We start from the raw sequence: 19,186 nt of genomic DNA on the forward strand, positions 1-19,186 counted from the left end.
TCTAGTGAACAGAGTGAGATGTGCGCAATTGGGTATGAATAAATTGTCCATGACGATTTGCATGTGATTATATATTTGATGTGGTGATCTAACCATAAGGTACAGGGTTTCGTTTTTTTTATGGTTAGGTACTAATAAATGTGAAAATGCAAGTGTCTATCTGTAGCCCGGCGCAATTAATTTCTCGCATGACGAAAAGGATGACGACTTCGCGACAATGGCACGAGAATAGATTGCCTGACTTATTGAGCAAGCAAGCAATTTTGATAGCAACGAGTCAAGTTGACCCCCACGAAACCGTGGGCTGTCTGGCTCATGAGGCGTGCAAAAAACTCATGTTCTAATGATTTTTGACAATAGTTAATAAACTTTATCACGTCGATGGAAGAAACAAAATCTTTTACCATCATCACCAAGTTAAATAGGTCTCGAAAAATGCCACGTATGTATCTCATGTAAATAAAGCACCTGAGAATAATATTCCTATAATCAATTATGCCCTCGTCGCGTCGTAATTAGTCTTCCGGTTCTTGCTTATTATCTCTTCGACTCACGATAATGACCAAGGCCTTGAAAAATTCGTGGTCCTAAAACCGTCGGCGCATCTGTTCAAAAAAAAACAAACCGCCGGCGCAAACCAAGAGCAGAAAAAAGGTTAAAGTAAAATAGAAATTCAAATCACGAGTGTCTAGGAGTCAAAGGCCAAAAGTTTTTTTTTTCTTTTTTCCAGAATATATAATGTCATTTGCTAAAATTTTAGTCATTATTATTAAAAATTCAAAACACGTGAATCACGAGATTTTGATACAACCGGAAAGCAAAAATCAATTCAAATACCTAATTTTCCGGTTTTCCTTCTTTTACTTTACACACTTCGAGTTTGGCTAGGAAGCTCGTTTTAGCTACTTCCATTAAACAACTGGGCCCATCCAACATGTATTTGGGAACTATCTCTGATACAATGCACTTGACTAAATATGTGATACACGCGTTCTTATCTAGTAAATGATTAATTGACCTGAAATATGATATCCTAATCAATTGATCAATTGAGAAGAACACATTTGTCACGTTTTGAAGTGAATGTATTACACAAAAGAATGATAGACCAGTGAATCTGAAATAAAGAATGCCTGTTGTCCTTTTGAGTATGCAAGTTTAAAAGTTGGCAATTTTTCCAAAAAATAGAATAAATGAGACAATACCTAATACGTGGTCCAAAAGTCCACAACTATGTCATTTGTTTAAAACATAATTAGACGGACCTAATACGTACATCTCTAATAATATGAGCCGCTGTTGTTGATAAATTTCATATTAAGTGGCCTAAATATGCTTGCAGTCCATGTATAAGAAGACATGCATCATTTTCATGACTTGGGTTCGTTTCTTTATCAGGAAAACTGTACTAGAGGTTCTTTAACTATTGCAATTGTTCAATTAGGTATCTCAATTTTCTTTTTCCAAATAGATCTTGAAATTATATATATTTATCTATTTAAGTTAGTCCTTTAGTTAAAAGGAAAAGACTACCAAAAATTCCAAATTTTGCCTAAAATGACAAATTTACCCCAAACTTTTTTTGTGACATAAAAAATCCCGAACTTTGCCAATCATGACACATTTACCCAAAACTTTTTTTTGTGACACAAAAAAACTCTAAACTTCTATCCATGTGACACATTTATCCTAAACTACAGAACATTTTGGTCTTTTTACTTTTTAAAATTGTTTTATTTTTTCTTCTTCTTCTCTCTTCCCTCCACCAGCCATGGCTTGGGTGAGAGCAGCCCTCGGCTGGGTTAGGTGAGGGCACCCCTTGCCTAACGCCAGTGAGGGCGGCCCTCACTCGAGTACGGCGAGGGGTGCCCTTGCCAGGCCCTCGTCGGCATCGGGCGAGGGCCTCCCTCCCCGGATTTGGCAAGGGCACCCCTTGTAAGCCTTCACCGACGCACGCGAGGGCGATCCTCGTCGGCGTCAAGCAAGGACAACCCTCGCCAAATCGGGTGAGGCCACCCCTCACCCGACGTCAACAAGGGCACGCCTCGCCCTTGGCGGGGTTAGACGAGGGGTGCCCTCACCAAATCGAGGGCCGCCCTTGCCCAACGTTGGCTTCCCTCCGCCATGGCCGGATGAGAAAAGAAGAAGAAAAAAAAAAGAAAAAAAGAAAGAAAGGAAAAACAGAAAAAATAAGACGAAAATGTTTTTGATGGGGTAAATATGTCATAGTTTGCAAAATTTGAGATTTTTTAAGTCGTAAAAAAGTTTGGGGTGAATTTATCATTTTGGATAAAGTTTGGGGTTTTTGGTGGTTTTTATCCTTAGTTAAACAAGGAAAAGGAAATTGCTGACATGAACTAACAAGCTAAAGTTACATTAGCGTTGATTTGGTAATTGTGCTATTGGACTGAATATTTGAAAATGGAAAAGAAAAAAAAAAAAAAACCAAACCTGAGAGATAAAGAGAGAGGAAGAGGTGGGAAAGCGGTGGCCACGACGCTAAGGGAGCATTTGGTAATGCTCCCCGGAATACATGTTTATATTCTTTTGTTCTCCGGGATAAAAATATACATAAACGTGTTTGATAATTTTTTTTAATTTCAGGAACAAATTGTTTTTGGGAATAAATTTGGAACATAAATAAAAAATAAAAACAAAATTGTTTCTTGTTCTCGGAAATAACTCAATAAATAATAAACAAGTTTTTGTTTCTTTCTTTTCTTCCTCTTTTTTTTTTCTCTCTCTTCCTCTCTTCTTCCCCTAGTCGGTCGCCGGCCTCAGCTAGACGAGGTCTGGTGACCTCGCCAGCCACCGGTGAGAGCACCCCGAGCCTCACCCAACCATCGCAAGGTCGGTGTCCCCTAGGAAACTCCGACCTCATGGTGGCTGGCAAGGCTCTGTCACTAGCCGACCATGGCCAAGGTCGGTGGCTGACTAAGAGGGAGGGGAAGAAAAATAAATAAGAAAAAAATATAATAAATTATTAATAAATCAAAAGAAATTCTAAGTCACAAAAATATTTGGAGTTGTTGTACCAAATGTAATTATATTCCGAAAACAGAAATTTTATATAGTTATCAAACGTCTTAGAAATTACTCCCGGAAATAGAAGTAGAAAAAAAGTATTTACCAAAAGAAATTGATTCCGGAGTAAAAATGTTACCAAACGTGCTTTAAAGTGTCGGAAATACGTCTAAGTCCCCACACGAACCAGACTTGAAGGATCATGTAATCTCATAAGCCGGCAACGACAAAATAGGGCAGAAGAGGGGGCAGCAACGTCATTTGAAGAAGCCTGTGGTGGCGGCCATCGTCGTCCGTGCCAAAGGCGGTTGGTGGCGAGCGCTTGAAGGTTAAAAGAAATTAGCGTGAAATGCTTAGAGTGATCGAGAACCAACCCCCAAAAAAAGGACAGGAGCTTAGACACTCCATTTTCTTTCATTTCTCAAATAAAGCCTTGGATAACTAGAAAGATTCAAGTGAAGTTTTGAAAGAATCATTAAAAAATCGAACTAATTATTTCCTCTGCAAACACTTCGCCATCCCAATCTCGCCCTCCTTCAGTGCTCCGTTGTCCACTTCGCTCTTATCGGCTTCGATCCCGACGTCCAACGAATCGTACTAGAATTTGTTCCATTTTCTTTTGATAGTGTTTACTCGGATAAATAACCAATTCATTGTTATCAACATGACATGAATTCGAGTCAGAACTTGACTCGAGGAGGGGCATTTCACGATATATGTCCTATTACTTTCATGTAACACTGTAAACATATGTTCAACTGGAAGACATCATTTTCCCTAACAAGCCAACATAGAAACAAAACTTCTTGAGTCACCTTTCTATTGTCTATTTACAGCAGAAAGGTACACCAAGAACCGTTGCTGCGGTGAACTTTGCACAAGGCTATACGCATAGTAAGAAAGCCAGAAGTCAACTCTGTTTATTAGGACATCCTTCCCAGAGAAAGCATCAACAGTTATCTTACAATAATATGACCAGAACCGACATTTTGCGAGAGGGATATACTTTGCTTCACAAATTTATCTTACTAGCCAAGTACCATGAGTGCATGGTAAGGCTACCAAAGGCCATTATGTTAGCAAGAGATGACAAGCCATGAATCATCCCAAACTTCTTGTTCATGGCAGCCAATTTTGGATTGACCTTCGCAACCTCTTGGTTCTTGGACCATCCGATCTCATTCCCAATGTTCTCTTCTTTCTCCACTTTGTGTCTTTGTTTCATCATCTATTCCACAGTTAAATACAGCCAAATGAAATCACAGAAAATATCAGAATCACTGATAAAAAGAAAATACAGAACAAAAACATCAATTAGCCCCTGCACATGTGAGAGGAGATTCGTTTATCAAATCCATATTAACTTCATAGGAATTTTAGGAGCATAAAATATTCTACTTTTTATGCCGTGTTAAAAAAAGAAGAAGTTAGAACTGATAGAGAAGCTCTACTTCTTTTACATAAAACTGATAGGGACCTTATGACGGTAAAAGGTAAATGGGGATCTGTCAAGTTACCCACCTCAATGGTCATGGGACTGAAGACGAACAAATTCGTGAGATTGAAAGCAAAGGCAGAGAGAAGAAACCCTAGCTGGTACTTCTCTGTTGTGGATGATGACTTCCATGGATGTAGATATCCGAATGAAGCCACTGAAATGGCACAGCACACTGCAACCATCGTGAAATATGCAGGAAACATCTTGCTTTGCAAATTACCAAATTGGTGTCTCGGAAGATTCCTGCTTTCAAAGAAAGATATCAGCTAACGCATCTTTTACATTTTGCTTTTACCAGTTGATGTCACATGCTTCATGATGTTTCCCAAGAAAAATCATGTGCAGAAATGCAAAGGATGAACTGAACTACAAAAAACCTTCTAAGTCATAAAAGGAACTTTTCCATTTACTAATCTCTCGAGAAGGTTGGAGGGGACAATGCCACTGGTGCCCTCCCATAAGTGGTTCAACTTGATTTCTAGGTGAAGGTCAAATCAAGGACTATCGTTACTTCTCTGATGTGGGTTATATTAATTAATATTATAATTATTGTTTTACGGGATTATTCTAATAAGGTAAGATAAAATGTTTCTTAATTAGTTTAATATGAGTTGACTAGTATGGACCGAATAAAGTCCAGCCTATGATGAGAGGGCCTGTGGCATAAAACTCTATAAATAATACTCAAGTTTCTCATATAATTCTGATACATAAAAATATCCTCATATATGGAGCATTTATTGAATGTTAAGGGTGAGGGGTGGTCTCATTGAACCAGTGATACAAAAGACAATATAAGAGAAGCACTTGAACTCTGGATTGTTGCTATTTCGCATCAAGAGCGATGAATTCCAAAACAGATGTGTAAATCTTTTCACTTGTTTTTATGTGTTCTTGATTATAACTATGGAGATCTTGGGTATGCTTTTGTAGCTTACATGTAGCATTAGAGCTCCAATCCATAGCCTAGAACTCGAATGTACAAATTTGGCTATTTTTCAGAATTTTTTGTTAGGTGAAAATTAATTTTGATCACATAGAAAGTAAAAGTCCATCAAGATGAACATTTTGAGTGATCGCATACCACCAGGGGACGCTGCATGTGTGGCCACGTGCGTAACTTAGCCCAGCGTGTGCACTATAGGTGTTGCATGCGCTCGGGTGGAGTCTTACCAAGGCTGATGTCATCATGACGTCAACGATGCTAGGACATGGGTTGACTCGACCCAAACCTAATTGATCACACTCGGGATTTGACCCAACTTGGTTAACCATTGACCAGACCGATTAACTAGTGGGATCAGTCCTATCTGGTTGGATCAGCGGTGCAACCAATTCAAATACATTATGCATGAATTACACGCATCACGCATTCCGATAGCTTTTACGGGCGCATCCAAGCTCTGATTAGGGTGTTCTCATATTGAGATATTTTACATTGCGGTGTATTTATATTGCATTTTTGATACTTTTAAGGATATGAAAATACACACAAATCCCTAAATACGTGTATTTTTTAGGGTATTTTTACGTATTTTCCTGTATTTCTCTATGGTTTCGGAAATACAATCACAAGCTTATATCTATAAAGAATGTGTAGAGCATGATTTATTAAGGTTTAGTACGTATCAATGAAAGAAGTAATGTAATTAGCATGACATGTGATTTTAGTGACAAATTGCATTGCACTTGTTATCAAGTCTAAAATTACATGTATATGGTGAATATGAAACATAAAGTTTATAACTATGGTATGAGAGAGTTTCAATGAATCAATCAGGTTGTGATCGCTAAAGTAGCACATTTGATTGAGTTTGAGAAATATGGGTCTCATATTGTGGTGGGATGTTTCTTATTTTAATGCGTGGTTATATTTCTAAATGAGATGATTATGTATTAGTTCATGAAAGGATACATGTATAGCATATGGTTAATGAGTGATCAATCCTAATGGTTCATACACCCAAAAGTGGTGAATTCATGTATTATACCCAAATGTGTTTATATGATAATGTATATAACTCTCAGGATATGTACTTATACGATTTTGAGTTACACGGTACTTATATGATGCTAATTGTATATTTTAGTCACTTACTCTAGTAAATGGCAACTCCATTAGGATTTTATTAGTTAAAATATTAAGAAATGGAAAGAGGATTTTTTGCTTGGAAAAAGAGGTAGATGAGATGAAATTTATTTTTCAATACTCTATGTAACGGATATCTTGCTAACGAGCAATAATATTAAATTACTGCATGAGATAAAGAAAATATTGTCAAAGAATTTTGACATGAAAAACCTTGGTGATGTATCTATTGTTCTTGGCATTGAGATCATAAGGACTATTCTCGCCATATATTGGATTTATTTTATAGGGCATACGTTGATCATTCTTTGGAAAGATTCAGCATGCAGAGGAATTGTTGTTGTCATTAAGGGTGATAAACTAAATTTCTCACAATGTCCTTATTCAAATTTTGAGAAACCCCAAATAAAGAATGTACATTTGCTAGTGCACTTGGAAGTATCATATATGTTCAAGTTTGCAATAGACTAGATATCATTTTTGCGACAGGACTTTTAGGTAGATATCAATCAATTCCATGACACAATCACTGGGTTACTGTCAAGAAAATTTTGGAGTACTTAAATATGACGAGATTATATATTGATTTATAGACATATTCAACACTTGCAGCTAGTAGGATATACAAACACAAACTTTGCTTGCTATCAAGGTGATATGAAGTCAATAACAAGATAAATCTTTATGTTGGCTGAATGTGTGGTATCACGGAAAAGCAAGAAATGGAAATCTATGTCATCGTCTAGCATGCAAGCGAAGTTTATAGCATACTTTTCGGCTACTACTCAAGTTATTTAGATTCGGAACTCAGTAGGGAGTTGACCGTATTTGATTTTGTGGATAAACTCATACAATTGTATTGAGACAATACTTTTGCAATATGTTTATCAACAATGACAAAGATCTCAAGGGTCCAAGTAAATGGCGGTCAAGTTTTTTACCATAAAGAAAACAGTTCAGAATAGTGACATCACAATAGATTATATTTCCATATAGACTAACTAAAGGCCTTCGCCCAAATGTGATGGAACAACATGTCATTAGCATAGGCTTAGGAATATCATGGGATGCTATTGTTTAGTAAGAGTTGTTTTGCTTTTGCTCTTATAATGTTTACATCTATGTTTGTTATCTATCAATTCTTTTGCATTCAATAACGTGTTTATGAATGCATTGTTAGCATGTTGAATACATATTAATGAAAATATTAAGGTATTGTGTAAACCTTGAGTAAAGGCTAGGGACATCTAATTATTAGCCTTAAGTATATGTAGATTCAATGGAACCATAAAAATATTCTCTAATGATACATCAAGTTTTGTGATACTTTAAAGAAAGAGAATATTGACTCACAAAGGGGATGGTACATACGGTATTATTTTCTATAATATGCTATTTATTTGCCATACTACCATACTGAATTCACATCAATAGAATTCAAAGCACTTGTGATCATGAAAGGTCCATGTGCATATATGTAGTTACTACCATAATTCGGTATTTGAGACTTTATGGGATTGAATTGACTGTTAAAAATTATCTATAGACTAATATAGAGGTGCGCACATATAGTAAAGTTTCATTTAATATAACTCAAGTGAAAGAATATAAGAGTTTTTCTATTGTGGGATATATTAATTAATATTGTAATTTACCGTTTTATGATATTGATCTATTAAGATTTCTTAATTAGTCTAATATAGGACTGGTTAATATGAACCAAGTAAAAACCAACCTCTAATGAGAGAGCTTGTGGCTTTAAAAGCTCTATAAATATTGCTTAAATCTCTCTTCTAATCCTAATACACAGAAATATTCATAAGGAGCATTTACTAAATGCTAAAGATGAGAGGCATTCTCATTGAGCAAGTGATAGAGAGCAATAGAAGAGAAGCATTTGAGCTTTTGGATCGTCGCTATTCCAAGTCAAAAACGATGGATTCCAAATCATATACCTAAATCTCTTTACTCGTTTGTATGCATTACTTGACATAAGACTAACACTCAAAATGGACGAGACGCGAGTTCAGTTCCTAACAGTGACGATGCTAAAAGAAAGAATCACAGAAATGCCTAAAGGAAAAGAAGACATTCTCGAGCTAATGATTCTATCAATTTCAACGACTCTCGGAACCCACGACCCCGTGACTGCTGTTGCTTCTCTCCATTCTTATCTTCAGATTCAGAAGGACTCGATCACGAAATTCCAGAGTTCAACCAGCCATGAACATATTACTTCTCATATATATTACCAAATAAAATATGTAGTATTTCGATATTAAAACCTCAGCCCGCATGACACAATCCCTCAAATTTATTCAATTAAGCTAACATCTTCCGTCGCGAATGTCCAAGGAACCCAGGTGCGTCGATTTGATCTCCCTAGGTTTCCGATTACTTTTCTCGTGTACCCACTTCGAACACCTCGAAGTCTCCGACAGTTGGAAGCACAAAAAAACAACGACAACAGCAAAAGCAAAGACAACTTACTTGAACATGATGATGCCGCCGATGAAGGTGACCCAAGGAGCGGCGCCCCAGGCGGTGGCGAAGCCGAGTAGATGGCCCAGCTTCAAGATCATCGCTGCCTTCGGGAACTTCGGGCCGTCGGAGCTCAATCCGAAAGTGTCCGGCAAGAAAATGACCCCGCCGGTCAAGAAAGCCACCGCCGCTAGGAATCGCGTCAGCCACCCCATCTCTCTCTCTCTCTCTCTCTGCGCTAGCGGAAGCGCAATTGGGGAAGGAGAAGCAAGAAGATGGAGAGGAGCGACAGGTACCACCTCCTCGCCGGTGCCATGGTGGCTCGGAGTGGGGGAGTTAAGAGCTGTGACTTTTCAACTTGATTCCATGAATTAAAAAAAATTATCCCTTTCGCCGATTGTTAAACATAAAGGGATTATCATTTATTTCTTCAATTTATCTATGCCTGCGACACTTTACCTATCGCTTTTTTTTATTTATTTTCCCCTGTGAAATGGTCCCCGAAAGCTACTTCTAGCCTGGACCCCAATTTCATTGAACACGTCAGTCCACTGTTTACGCAACTCTTGATAATATATTGACATGAAGAATCATATTATAAACGCCATACGAAAGTCATTTGAATACTACAATTTTTTTTTTCAATTAGTTTAATGTCATGACTTCTGAAAAATATTCATTTAAGTGCCATGATTTTCAAAAAAATATTCATCCAAGTGTTGGGAGCATGGCATGGTACTTGGAATGCACGTTCTTAAAAAGTTATGCTACTTAAATGATCGATTGAAAAAGTTATGTGACACTCAAGTGACTGAAAAATAATTATGGTGCTTGTGATGCATTTTCCCCTCTTGAAATGGTCTCTCGATTTTATGTATTTCATATCAAGACAAATGCACGTTGGCTTTGTATAATGCTCAACCAATCATACGAGTTATCATTTGTACTCAAACTCATCAAATTTCTATAATTTGAACACAGTTGTATCTTTTGTTGATATGAGATAACTGATGATCGTGATCCCACCAAATTTATGTCCGGTGAAGAAAGTGAGATACTCATAATCGGGTATAGATAAATTGTCAATAGTGATTTGCATGCAATTATATATTTCATATCATGATCTAATAATAAAGTATTGCACGTGATTTTATATTTGATATCACAATCTAATATATTTATGGTTAGCTCCTAATTCATTAAGAAATGAAAGCGTGTATCAATAGATCATGGCATGATTTGTTTCGCGCATGACGAAGAAGATGACCAGTTCGTGACAATAGCACGAGTCTGATAACAATGAGTTAAGTTGACCCCACAAATTTTATGGGTTGGCAATTGACAAATTGCATAAATCTCGTGTATTCTTTTCACGTCGATTTAAATTTTTATGACGTTGATGGGAAAAAAAATTACAAAAGAGACATATTTGTTTAGCTTCACCGAGTTTAATAAATCTCGAAAAATGTAATGTATATATCTAATGTAAATAAAGCAGGTGAGAATAATGTTTCTATAATCAATTATGTCCTCGTCGTGTGGTAATAAATCCTCCAGTTCTTGCTTTTCTCTTCGACTCAATATATTGACCGAGGCCTTGAAAATTTCGTGGTCCTACAATTATCGGCGCAAGCCAAGAGTGGAAAAAAAGGGAATGTAAAATACAAATTCAAATCACAAGTATCTAGGAGTCGAAAGCCAAAAATTATTTTTCCACGATTTAAAATATCATTTATTTTTTTGTTAGTTCTACTTTACTCCTATTTTAATTTCATACTTTTTAATAAGGTGTGGAAATCAAAATCCATACATAAAACTTAATCGTCTCCACCCTAACTCTCCATTTCAATGTACTACGAAGGTTGAAGTGGTTAACATCATTTGAGTATGAATAATTATAAAAGATTATATGTTAGCTTGTCTGTCAACATTTATATGTTGTGAAATTTCAGGCATTTTTATTAAAAAAATCAGAATACATGAATCATAAGATTTTGTTGCAAGGGAAAGCAAAAATCAATTCAAAAACCTAATTTTTCGGTCTTCCTTTTTTGAAGTTTTACTTCACACTCTTCTAATTTGGCTATCAAGCTCGTTTTAGCTAATTTCATTAAATAATTGGGCACGTCCAAAATATTTTTGGGAACTACAATACACTTGACTAAATAAATGATACACATGTTCATAATGGTAAACGACATATTGACCTGAAATATTGATTCTCTAACCAATTGATAAATTCAGAAGAACACATTTGTGAACGTTTCACGCGAGAATGATAGATGAGAGATTCCGAAAGAAAGAATATCCAACACCGGTGTCAATAGCTATTGTCCTTCGCGTACGCAAGTCTAAAACGCGATGATCTTTCCTAAAGTGAAATGAATGAGCCGATACCTAATATGTTGTCCAGTGGTCCACAACCATGTCATTTGTTCAAAATATAATTAGACGGACCTAATACGCACATCTCTACCAATACGAGCCGCTAATTTTGATGAATTTCATTTTAAGTGGGCTACATATGCTTGCGTTCCATGTCTAAGGCTCCCCCGCTCACCTCCCCCTTCTATGTTTGGTGGCGCGGAAAATAATTTCCATAAAGACGTTTTCCCGGATTTTTCTGGCTTTCGTTTATGAAAAATGAGTTCTTTAGAGAAAATATTTTCCATGAAAGAAAAAAAAAAGTCTTCAAAATTAAGGAAAATGTTTTCCACTTTTGAAAAGTGACAAACATTTTTCTCATTTGATCTTTCTTATTTCACACCTCTACAAATCCTCACTTCCTCCTCCCTTTCTTTTTTTCTTTTCTTTTTTTGTTCGAATTATGTTTTAATTTTCTTTTTCTTTTTTAATTCGAATTATTTTTAATTTCTTTTTTTTTCTTTGTTTCCCATTTTCTTCTTTCTTGGCTAGTCGTCAGTCATTGCTAGGCGAATCTTGAACTCGTTGATCTCAAACTCGCGCTCTACACTTTTGCTTATCATTTTCTTTATTTATTCTACTCTGCACTTTTGCTTATCATTTTCTTTATTTATTACACCCTGCAGTTGTACATTACTCAAGCAAAGGGCTCTACATGCTTTAGTTCTTTTTTCTTTTGTTTATTAGAATAAAAAAGACATAAAGGGAGAACAGGCCACTCAACTGGAAGATTCTAATGAGGGTTGTACATGCTTTGCTTATTTTCTCTTTTGCTTCTTTTTAAAATCCATACAAACATTTTTTAGAGTAGATGAACATTTGGCGACAATGAGGAAACAAAGATATGAAGTAAGTTTGCTTGGATTTAAAGGCAAGTTCATATTTGGTGAATTTATAAGTCGGTAAGTGATGCATGCCTAAGTGGTGAAGTCTTAAAAATATTTTCCTTACAGAATACTGGAAAATATTTTCCAAAATATTTTTAGGTTTTAGCCTAACACTAGAAAATATTGTCATTTTCCTGGAAAATGACTTTTGGGAAAATATTTTCCGTAAATGACCCATTTTCTATGAAACGAACAAATCCTAAGAGACGCATAATTTTCGTGACTTGGGTTCATATCTTTATCAGGAAAACTCTTGACCATTGCAAACTATTCGATTAGGTATCTCGATTTTTTTTTAATTGTTTTCAATTGGATCTCAAAACTATGCATATGTTTAAGTTAGTCCTTTAGTTCAAAAAGGAAAAGGAGATGTTGACGTGAACTAACATGCTAGTGTCACAACCTGATAAATCGATACGATCAACGAAGGCTGTTATTGATCCGTGAATGAGCAACCTCGATCTATCTCCTAAAGTCCTAAGTTTTCTTGAGTGTTCTAGAGTATTTCTAGAGATGGAAGATATGATAATTGTATACAATTGTAATAAATATGGGTAGATGATAGTTGGGGAGATGTAATCTCCACTTTCAGATCTAAAGAATTTACAAGTACAGTTCTTGTATATATAGAGGCTCCCTCTCCCTTAATTTGTATCTAAAGTTAAATACAAGGAAAAGTGCTAAAAAGTCTTAAACTTTTTATATTTGTGTCAATTTAGTCTTAAACATTTTTTTGGTGCCAATTAAATCCTAAACTTTTTTACGTTGTGCCAATTTAGTCCTTTATGGCCAATTTTGGTCGGATTTTGCTGACTGGACGCCGGCCGGCTGACGTGGCTTTATCGGCGTTGACGTGGACAACTTTTAATAATATCTTAATATTTTAGATTTCTTTGCGACCGGCCGGAGGAAGAAGGAGGAGAAGGAAAAAAGAGAAAAAAATATTAAATATTATTGAAAGTTGTCCATATCAACGCCGATAAGGCCATGTCAGCCGGCCGGTGTCCAATCAGCAAAATCCGGCCAAAATTGATCAAAATGACTGAATTGACACAACGTAAAAAGGTTTAGGACTTAATTGGCATCCAAAAACAGTTTAGGACTAAATTGGCACAAATGCAAAAGGTTTAGGACTTTTTTAGCACTTTTCCCGTTAAATACATGAGCTTTTTCCTAGAGTTTCTCAAGTCAAAATTCCTAAGGCCGAGAGAAGAAGGGTAGGAAGGTGGTGGCAGCAACGCTAAACGCTAAAAGAAATGAGCAATTATGAAATGTCCGAAATGTGCAAGAATGAACAAAAAGGGGAAACAAAGGAGTATAGAACCTATTTTCCTTCGTTTCCCAAACAAAACCTTAAATGACTGGAAAGATTCACGTGAAGTTTTCAAAGAATCTTTGAAATTGAACTAATTTTTTTAATCCGTGCTTAGATTAATTTTTCTGACTTTTGATTTTTTTTTTTAAATTTGGTATACCCTTTGTCTTTTAATAAAAATGAGATGTTTAACAATTCAAGTAATGACAGGCAAAACTGTCTGTAACAGGAATTCTGGAATTTAACATATCTTTATTCATTTTTCATTTTAAAGAGGAGGTGACGATGGTAGTAAGTAATAACACGGAATAAAGACCATTATAAGCCTACATACTTTGCCTTGCACGTGTGATTGACCCTATTACCCTCTTCGCTGTTGCGCTCTCTTTCTCTGCGAGCTTCTCTCACCATCGTCGTCCTCGTCCATTACAGGAATCCTCGTTTCTTCCATTTCCTCTGCAACCGCTTCACCATCCCAATCTATCTCGTCCTATGCCTTTGTTCGCAATCGACGCATGCTGTCACTATCGATGTTTCGTCAGCCTAAGTCCACCATAAAAGGAGGTTTTATTGAGAGTACAAAGCTTGGAAGCTCCTCTCCCTCGATGCCATTCCATGACACCCGCTTCACTCTTGTCACTTCGATCCCGATGTTCGATAAATTGTACTTGAATTTGTTTCGAATTCATTTGGCAGTGTTTACACCAAAAAATAACCAATTCATTATAATCGGCATTGATATTATTTATAGTATGGTTAATACCACGAAAAATCTAATTTAGGTATACTCACGACAAAATTACCCTAAACTAAAGTTTAAATTGGTATATTTATGACAAATTTACCATATATTAGTTTTTTTAAAAAATTTTACTTCCAAATTCTAAATTGAATAATGCGTGATAATTAACAAGTATACCATTTTTGGGTTTTATACTCTATTTGTTATATGTATACTAGTTTGTAGTTTTTTCGTGATATTAATCCAATTTAACGAAAACTAACATATGGCAAATATATCATAAATGTACTAATTTTGGATTTTTTATGATTAAAAAAATTAGTTTGTGGTAAATTGATGAGCCGGTTTAAGATTTTTTATAGTAAAAAAATTATTGGGATAAATTTACCAATTTAGAATTTTTCATGATATTAACTCATTCAAGTAAGCACATGACTCGTTTCAAGATCTATCCGATTAATGTAATGATATACAAACTCAATGCAAGAGCAATTCCCTAAAATGTCATGCAATCAAGAAAACAAGTCCTATTTCTTTTGAGTAACACAATAAACATATGCTCGACCGCAAGTAGACCTGTTAAACGAGTGGGTCAGGTTGGGTTTGGATCGGGTCATAAATGGTCCGACCCAAATCGACTCATTTAACTCGTATGACCCATTTATTGTAATGTAAAATTTTTGACCTATATCCAACCCGACCTATACTCGACCTACTTAACTAAACTTAAAAATACTTATTTCTTTTATATATATATATATATATATTTATAAATATATATATATATATATAAAATGATATTGCTAAAATAGTTTTATACAACACAAATTTAATGGACAATTTTTATAATTTTTAGAATAATTATTTTAAAAAATCGAATTTTAATTATTTTTATTTTTTTAAAATTAAATTTTTATTAATTTTATTTTTTAAGAATATAATTTTCTTTTTTTCTTTTTTGTTCTTCTTCTTCTTTGGCCCGCCGTCGGCCATGACGACAGCCGGCGACCAGCCATAGGCAAGCCTCGACCGGATTGCCGATGCCGGCGAGCTCATGGCTCGCCAGATCCATTGAGCTTGAGCTCGCCCGTCGCCGAATCGGCAAGGCTCGAGCCTCGCTCGATGCCGGCGAAGTTCGAGTCTTGCCGGATCTGCGAGGCTCAAGCTCGCTCGACCTCGGCGAGTTCGAGTCTCGCCAAACGTTAACGAGGCCTCGCCGCAAGAGGCTTGAGCCTCGCCGGGCGTTGGCGAGGCCTCCGCCTCACTTGATCCGGTGAGTTCAAGGCTCGCCTAGCCGTCGCCAGCCATTGTCGTGCCAACTACAAGAATGAGGAGGAAGAAAGAAAAAAGAAAAAAGAAAAAAAATTATAATAAAAATAATTATAATTTCGATTTTTATAAAAAAAATATTTTTGTAAAGTTAAAGAGGGAAGAGAGAGATTGTGAGGTTTTGGTTAAAAGTGGGTTCTAAATCTAACCCACTTAAGATCCACCCATCTTAAGTCTTTGATTGTTAAACCCATTTAACTACTTTTTTTCAAAAACTAAATGACCCATATATGACCCATTTATGATTTAAATGGGTCATATACGGGTCTAAGATCCATTTTGCCACCTCTAACTGCAAGACATCATTTTCCATAACAAGGCAACATAGCACCATGAAACTAAACTTTTCGAGTCATCTTTCTAATGTCGATTTACTGCAGAAAGGTACCCTAAGAACCGCTGCTGCAGCAAACTTTGCACAAGGCTATATGCATAATTAAAAATCCGGAAGTCAACTCTCTATTTGCAAATGGAAAACTCAGCCATAGCCGAGGCAGTGTGTGAGCTTTATCCAAGTGACAATATGTGCGTCTGTGCAGAACTCAATAGTACATTCAGCAAATCATTAGGACACCCTTCCCCAGAAAAAGCATCAACAATTTACTTGCTTCTGCAATAATATGACCGGAACCAACATTTTGCCGAGAGCGGTATGCTTGGCTTCACAAATTTATCTTATTAGCCAAGTACCATGAGTGCATGGCAAGGCTACTAAAAGCCAGTATATTAGCAAGAGACGACAAGCCGTGATATATCCCAAACTTCTTCCTCGCGGCAGCCAAGTTTGAATCAACCTTCGCGATTTCTTTGCTCTTGGACCGTGCAATCTCATCTTCTTTCTCCAATCTGTGTCTTTGTTTCATCCTCTGATCCGCATTAACACAGCCATATGAGATCACAGAAAAGATCAATGCCGTTGATAAAACGAAATATAAAACAAAAACATCAATTAGCCCTTGCACATGAGAAGAGATACGTTTGCTGAGTGCATATATACTTCATAGAACTTACAGAAACAGAAAATATTCGACCTTTAATGCTGCATAAAAAGCAGCTAAATGCGGCTAGCTTGATTTCCTTTCCAAGAAAGTGCCAATTAGACCAACGAGTTGTGAACTGACCTTACAAAAGACTTGCAGTGGAGTTTTGTCATGGACCAAAAATTAGCTACTTCAGTTTTCAATTGCGGGAGCTGAATGATCCTTGAACATGAGTTCAAACTCAGAATTTCTCAGCAAATAAGTGAACAGCAGGAAATCATGAAATCAAGGTCAGTGAAAATCTTGCCCACAGAAGCTCCACTCTTTTACAGAAAGTTAAAACTGATGGATAATTTAGAGAGTAAAAGCTAAATGGGAATCTCTCAAGTTACCCACCTTAATGGTCACGGGAGTGAAGACAAACAAATTTGTGAGGTTGAAAGCAAAGGCAGATAGCAGAAACCCTAGCTGGTACTTCTCTTTTGTGGATGATGACTTCCATGGATGTAGATATCCGAACGAAGCCACAGAAATGGCACAGCACACTGCAAGCATCGTGAAATATGCAGGAAGCATCTTGCTTTGCAAATTACCAAACTGGCGTCTCTGAACATTCCTGCTTTCAAAGAAAGATATCAGCTAACGCATCCGGAACATTTTGCTTTTACCAGTTAATGTCACATGCCTCAAGATGTTTCGCGAGAAAAATCATGCTCATGCAAAGTATGAACTGGATAACAAAAATCCTTTACGGGCATCGCAGGAATTTTTCCGTTTACTAATCTCTCGAGAAGTCTGGAGGGGACCATGCCGCCGCTGCCCTCCCATAAACAGTTCAGCCTAATTTAAATGTTGATTTTGCTCTTGTTCCAAGTTAAACCCAAAGCTTTGTGACAATATAAGGTTGCTATTTCACAACCCCTAGAAAACCAAATCCAAGGACCACCGTTGCTTGGCACCATGATAAGACTGACACTTGAAACGGATGAGATGCGAGTTCAGTTCCTAAAGATGATGACGCAAAAAGAAAGAGTCACGGGAAAATGATTGTTTATCCACTCGGCTACTCAGGCATCTTATGTGAAAAAAGACATTCTCGAGCCAATAATTCTATCAATTCCAACGTCTCCAAAAAGGGTCTGCTACTGTTGTAGTTTCTATCTGTTGTTGTCTTCAAAATCAGGACTCAATCATGCAATGAGCCATTAATTACATCACTCTCTATATATCACCATATAACAGGTGGCATGTCAATTTTGAAAAATCAGCCGGCTTGGAACCCATCGAAGTTCCCGACAAGTAGAAGCACGAAACGTCATCTTACTTGAACATTATGACGATGCCGATGAAGGTGACCCAGAGAGCGGCACCCCAGGCAGTGGCGAAGCCGAGGAGATGGGCCAGCTTGAAGATCGCTGTTCCCGTTGAAGACTTCTGGTCATCGGAGCTTGATTCAAAAATCTCCGGTGAGAATTTAACTCCGACGGCCAACGAAGCCACCACCGCTAGGAATCGCATCAACCACCCCATCTTTTGAGTGTCGGTGTAATTGGAGAGGAGAACCAGAACATCAAACGAGAGGGACGAGTCTCTGTGATGTTATCTTTGCCGCACTTCTCATGGAAGATGCACCTGTCACCGAGAAAAGCATCCTTCCTTCGCTTCTCACTGAGAAAAGAACAAGTTCAAGGCGCCTTAGCACCGATGGACCGGTGAGAAAAGTATCTTCAATTGTTCTTCCTTTTGAATGAAGTTTTCCCATCATCTTGACCTGCAAGAATTTTAATTTTTTGGGTCAAGCACTAGGTCTCTAACTTCAACGGCCTCAAAAGAACCAGATCCCAATCATCAAATCATCGAAAAACAACGGACCATATTGAGCTATACTGGATTTGGCAAAGGAAAAAAGCATTTGTTCACAAAAATGTCTATCTTACGTTACTCCAAATTGAGAAATACAAGACGATGGAAAACATGAAAACCAGTTCTCCGGGACAAAAAATTTAGCAAATGCATATTCTCATGAACTTTATATGTGAAAAGCACCCCCCCTGTTAGAGAATCAAGATCAGAAGCCAAGTCTGCAATATTGAGAAGTCAATCACAGGAGGTGAAGTCCTCGACAATTATAGATGTGGATCACCAGAAGGCAGTCAAGAAGCAAAAAGAGCTGAAGAAATTGATAACTCATGGATAATGAGTTTCATCAACGGTGGAGATCATACGGATGTCAAAGACACGGATTACCAAAGTCTCAAGATTGCTGCGGATTACCAAAGTCTCAAGATTGCTGTTCTGTTTTGCTTAGCTGTAAAGTTTGTTAGCGAAAGTTAGTTAGTTCGTTTTTCTAGTTGTTAGTCCTCTCGTTTTCCGCATATATACGGAGAGGTATTGTAATCGGTTGATGACTATGGAGA

General features: G+C 36.9%; 2 protein-coding genes across 2 annotated transcripts; both read right to left on the bottom strand.

The window, feature by feature from the left end:
* Nucleotides 1–3,752: 3,752 nt before the first annotated feature.
* Nucleotides 3,753–9,421, bottom strand: LOC104426809 (transmembrane protein 205). The gene is made up of 3 exons (XM_010039974.3): nt 9,102–9,421; nt 4,546–4,765; nt 3,753–4,252 (listed from the first exon to the last, which is right to left on the bottom strand). The coding sequence occupies exons 1-3, from the start codon at nt 9,305–9,307 to the stop codon at nt 4,037–4,039; spliced, it is 642 nt and encodes a 213-aa protein (XP_010038276.2). The 5' UTR covers nt 9,308–9,421; the 3' UTR covers nt 3,753–4,036.
* Nucleotides 9,422–16,249: 6,828 nt separating this feature from the next.
* On the bottom strand, nt 16,250–18,555 carry LOC104426810 (transmembrane protein 205). Its single transcript, XM_010039975.3, has 3 exons — nt 18,094–18,555; nt 17,166–17,385; nt 16,250–16,655 (listed from the first exon to the last, which is right to left on the bottom strand). Exons 1-3 carry the CDS (start codon nt 18,297–18,299, stop codon nt 16,452–16,454), a joined length of 630 nt encoding a protein of 209 aa, XP_010038277.1. The 5' UTR covers nt 18,300–18,555; the 3' UTR covers nt 16,250–16,451.
* Nucleotides 18,556–19,186: the final 631 nt, after the last annotated feature.

The sequence above is a fragment of the Eucalyptus grandis genome, chromosome 11 (assembly GCF_016545825.1).
Source record: "Eucalyptus grandis isolate ANBG69807.140 chromosome 11, ASM1654582v1, whole genome shotgun sequence".
In the NCBI taxonomy this organism is placed as follows: Eukaryota; Viridiplantae; Streptophyta; class Magnoliopsida; order Myrtales; family Myrtaceae; genus Eucalyptus; species Eucalyptus grandis.